Source organism: Macrotis lagotis, chromosome 3 (assembly GCF_037893015.1).
Source record: "Macrotis lagotis isolate mMagLag1 chromosome 3, bilby.v1.9.chrom.fasta, whole genome shotgun sequence".
Classification (NCBI taxonomy): Eukaryota; Metazoa; Chordata; class Mammalia; order Peramelemorphia; family Peramelidae; genus Macrotis; species Macrotis lagotis.
In genome coordinates this window covers 296517858-296521974 of record NC_133660.1, presented here as the reverse complement: position 1 = coordinate 296521974, position 4117 = coordinate 296517858, and the positions used below count along the sequence as shown (strand labels likewise).

Below are 4117 nucleotides of genomic sequence, written 5' to 3'. Positions count from 1 at the left end.
CAAAACTAATTCAGCAAAAAATGCAAAACTCTATGAAAATAGGTACATGGTGAATTATAGGTAACTTTCTTTGATAAAGATTTAATTTCTCAAATATGTAGAAAACTGATATAAATTTATAAAAAGACATTATAAAGAGCCATTCCAGAATGGATTATTCGTCAAAAGATATAAAGAGATGGATTTTAGAAGAGTACCATGCTACGATAAATCACATCAAAATTCTTTAAATTATTTTTCATGTTATATTCAAATCAAAGCAGATCTACAATTCTATCTCACATCTATCAGAACAACTAACATTTAAGAGAAGAAAATGGGGGCAGCTAGTTGGGCAGTGGATAAAGCACCGGCCCGGGAATCAGGAGTACCTGGCTTCAAATCCGGTCTCAAACACTTAATTACCTAGCTGTGTAGCCTTGGGCAAGCCACTTAACTCCATTTGCCTTGCAAAAAAACTAAAAAAAAATAAAATGACAAATTCTGGAGGATACATGAAAAATAGAGGCAGTAATGCTCTATTGTTGGGGTGGTATAGTGATACAACTATTCAGGGTATCAGTTTAGAACTAATCTATTATAATATTCGGCCTGACCATTATGATAGATTCCTACTAAGAGAGGTTGCAGCTTATAAAAGTATGTAGGTCCTCTATTACTAGAATGAATAATAGACAAAGAAGATAATTTCTTTGTAAAAAGTTAAATAAATAAACAGCTAATTTAAGTATATTAGGAATGATTTATTTTTAACTAAAGGCAAACTACTCTATATACTGTACCACCTAGCCCCTTCTAAATGATCTTGCAATTCTTTAAAGATAATCTAGCCTGCTCAGCTCCCCTTGGTTTTGTGAGTGTGTGTTTGTGTGTGTGTATGTCCAACATTGTCTTTTTGTTCATATTTGTCCTACAGATGCTTCCAAAGTTAAAACTTGTCCATCCAATTTCATGTTACATTCCAAGAGTTAGATGTTTTTCTTCTACTTGGCCTTTTGTGTGTGAATGATTAAAATAAACTATTTTTGATTGCCTATAGAATTCTTTCACAAGACTTTGGTATACCTTTGAGTCTGATGTAATCAAAATATATCACCCCATAAGAAGAACCTGAAACATGGTAGACATTTAATAAATAATTCAATTAAGGAAGCCATAAGCCTTGTTTCTTCCCTTGGTATGTGTAATTACCATTACATGATCTTATGCAATTCATAAAACTTCTCCAGGGCTCTAGAGATATGGTTTCATAGGGACTGAGAAATCCATAAAGTCTCCCTTTAGTAAGTGGAAGTACAAATAACACAAACAAATCACAGAAGATACCTTCCAGATAAGCAGGTAATATTTTTATGAACTTTTCAGTGAAACAGGTGTCAACTATATTGAGTCTAAGAAGGTGTTAAAAAAAATGATGTCTGCCCATTGTTGAGTTGAAAGGGGAAGTTCATTCAAATTGAAATACTATGAAATCATTCTAGTAAAGTAATCAGAGGACAACTTCTAGCTATGAACAATGTCATGGACACTTTTCTACAATAAGAGATATCAAATAGTATTTGTCAATGATCATTGGTTCTAATAACATAGAACTGCTAGTGATCTTTGAGATCCATGCTATGCATGTGGATGTCATCTGAAAATCAAGAATAATACTTTTAATCTTTTTATCTCTCAGAATTAAAAACATCAAGATTATAAACTGAGTTCACTTCTATAATTCAGGTAGAAAAAATATTATCTCTTTAATATGACAAAAGAAAGTGGGATGACAACTAGTGAGTAGTTATAAGGGATTTCCCTGGCTGACTGTATGAAATCCATGTATGCCCTTGGATGACTGCATGGGGTAGACACTAGAATAAATCCTGGATCATTGCCTTCAATGATTTAAGATACTGCAAAAATGAAATTCCATCTTCTGCAAAGGTGATTACGCAACTGATATGCATTGACTATAATAATCCAACAACCAGAAAGCTACCATGACTAGCCCAGTGTAATTTGAAAATGTTTTGAATATGGTTCTATAATCCATGTTCTCTTCAAAGCCAACTTGATACTTACTTCATCACATTTCCTGCAAAAGGTGTCTTCATAGACTGTATCCGCCTTCAGTTTCCCTCAATCCACTGTTATAAATATATAAATATATTGTATAAAATATGAATATATTAATATTAACAAAATATATTAAAATTTATTCATATTATTCCTCCCTTATTTTGGGGATATATAGTCATAATTTATCTTTATATTTTAAGTTACATATTCATTTCACTTTTAGTAACAAGATGATGAGATGATATGAAATGATAGCAAGTATTTCAATTTGAATGAAATCACATAAACTGATAAAATCAAACTGTATTAATTAGGTGGAAAAGTTCCTGCTCATATTAAGTAAGATGTGTCTTAGCACTAGCTGACTAATTATCTATGCAATCATTACTCAGGAAAGGTTTAATGTATTTTATTCTCTGATTATCTTCCTTGGATAGAAAAAATGATCAAGTTTAACACAACCATGGGGAACCCAGTGACTGAATTCATTCTCATTGGCATCACCGACCATCCTGAACTGCAGGGGCCCCTCTTTATTATATTTTTTCTCAACTACATAGTTACAGCTCTGGGGAACCTGGGCATTATCATCCTAACCACTCTGGATTCCTATCTACACACTCCCATGTACTTTTTTCTCAGGCATCTGGCATTTGTTGATCTTGGCTATTCCACAGCCATTGGACCAAAAATGCTGGTTAGCTTCATAGAGGAAAAAAATATAATTTCTTTTAATGGATGTGCAGTACAACTAGTTTGTGTTGGGATATTTATCACGAGTGAAATTTTTATTCTGTCAGCAATGGCCTATGACCGCTATGTGGCTATATGTAAGCCCCTCCTCTATACAGTCATCATGTCAGACAGTGTATGTTGGCTTCTGGTGGCTATGTCATACCTCTATAGCATCATGGTATGCCTACTGATCACAACAAAAATATTTATATCATCTTTTTGTAAATCAAATGTATTAAGATATTTCTACTGTGACTGTATCCCTCTATTGTCCATTATATGCTCAGACACAATTGAAATAGAACTAATCATTATGATCTTTTCTTCAATTAATTTGGTTTCTTCCCTCTTGATTATCCTTGTCTCCTACATGTTCATCCTTGTGGCCATCCTCAGGATGAACTCTTCTGAGGGTAGGTACAAAGCCTTCTCCACCTGTGGCTCTCACCTCACAGTAGTGGTTGTGTTCTATGCAACACTTCTTTTTATGTACCTGCAACCCCAATCTAGCCATTCCTTTGACACAGACAAGATATCATCTGTATTTTATGCTCTGGTCATCCCCATGCTCAACCCTTTGATCTATAGTTTGAGAAACAAAGAGGTAAAAAGAGCCTTGAAAAGACTCTTTAAAAAATGATATAAGGATTCTTTTAATGTCGAATGCAAATTATGATTCCATTGTGTTATAAGAAACACGTAAATATCTGCTAAATTTCTTTGTTAATTTCCCCAATTTCTTCTTTCTATGTTAGAGAAAAATATACTTCTCATAAAATGGAGCGAATATTTTTTCGTGTTTTTTTTAAATTATAGCCTTTGGAAAATCTTAATTTCATTTTATTAAAGAGATTAATTAGACATTTAGAACAAAATGTCTTGGAAAATTTATTTCATTCTATTCAGTAGTTATATACAGTAACTTCTATCCATACAAACTGTGGTTGAATTTTTCTTTTTTTGGGAAAATCTAGTAAGAAGCATTTAGAAAATGTTGGCACAAGATATTGTGTTAAACAGGGCTTATAAAGATTAAGAAAATAATGCTTGCTATCACTGAATTTACATTTTATTAAAGTAAATGGCATGTACTTGAGAGATACACTACCTACCAGAGAAGTCAAATGACTTTTGAATATTTCTTCTTGTTAAGAAGTATTTTCTTATAATAATCTCAATATTCTTTGTATAATTTACAAGATTGCTCCAGGTCTTCTTTGTGAATCTGAGCAAATAGATTCCCTTTAATTTTTAATAACTTCAATTTTTTTGAAGAAAACTTTCCTCTCCTCTCCTCTCCTATTTTAAGTCATTGTTT

The 4117-nt window shown here is 32.6% G+C and overlaps 1 protein-coding gene across 1 annotated transcript; it reads left to right on the top strand.

The window, feature by feature from the left end:
* Nucleotides 1-473: 473 nt before the first annotated feature.
* Nucleotides 474-3439, top strand: LOC141516835 (olfactory receptor 8K1-like). Its single transcript, XM_074227803.1, has 2 exons — nt 474-510; nt 2541-3439. The coding sequence occupies exons 1-2, from the start codon at nt 474-476 to the stop codon at nt 3437-3439; spliced, it is 936 nt and encodes a 311-aa protein (XP_074083904.1).
* Nucleotides 3440-4117: the final 678 nt, after the last annotated feature.

Coding starts and splice junctions, on each gene's coding strand:
- LOC141516835 (XM_074227803.1), top strand. CDS start 474: ATGACAAATTCTGGAGGATACATGAAAAATAGAGGCA. Junction 511..2,540: donor ATACATGAAAAATAGAGGCA/GTAATGCTCTAT, acceptor TGGGGAACCCAG/TGACTGAATTCATTCTCATT.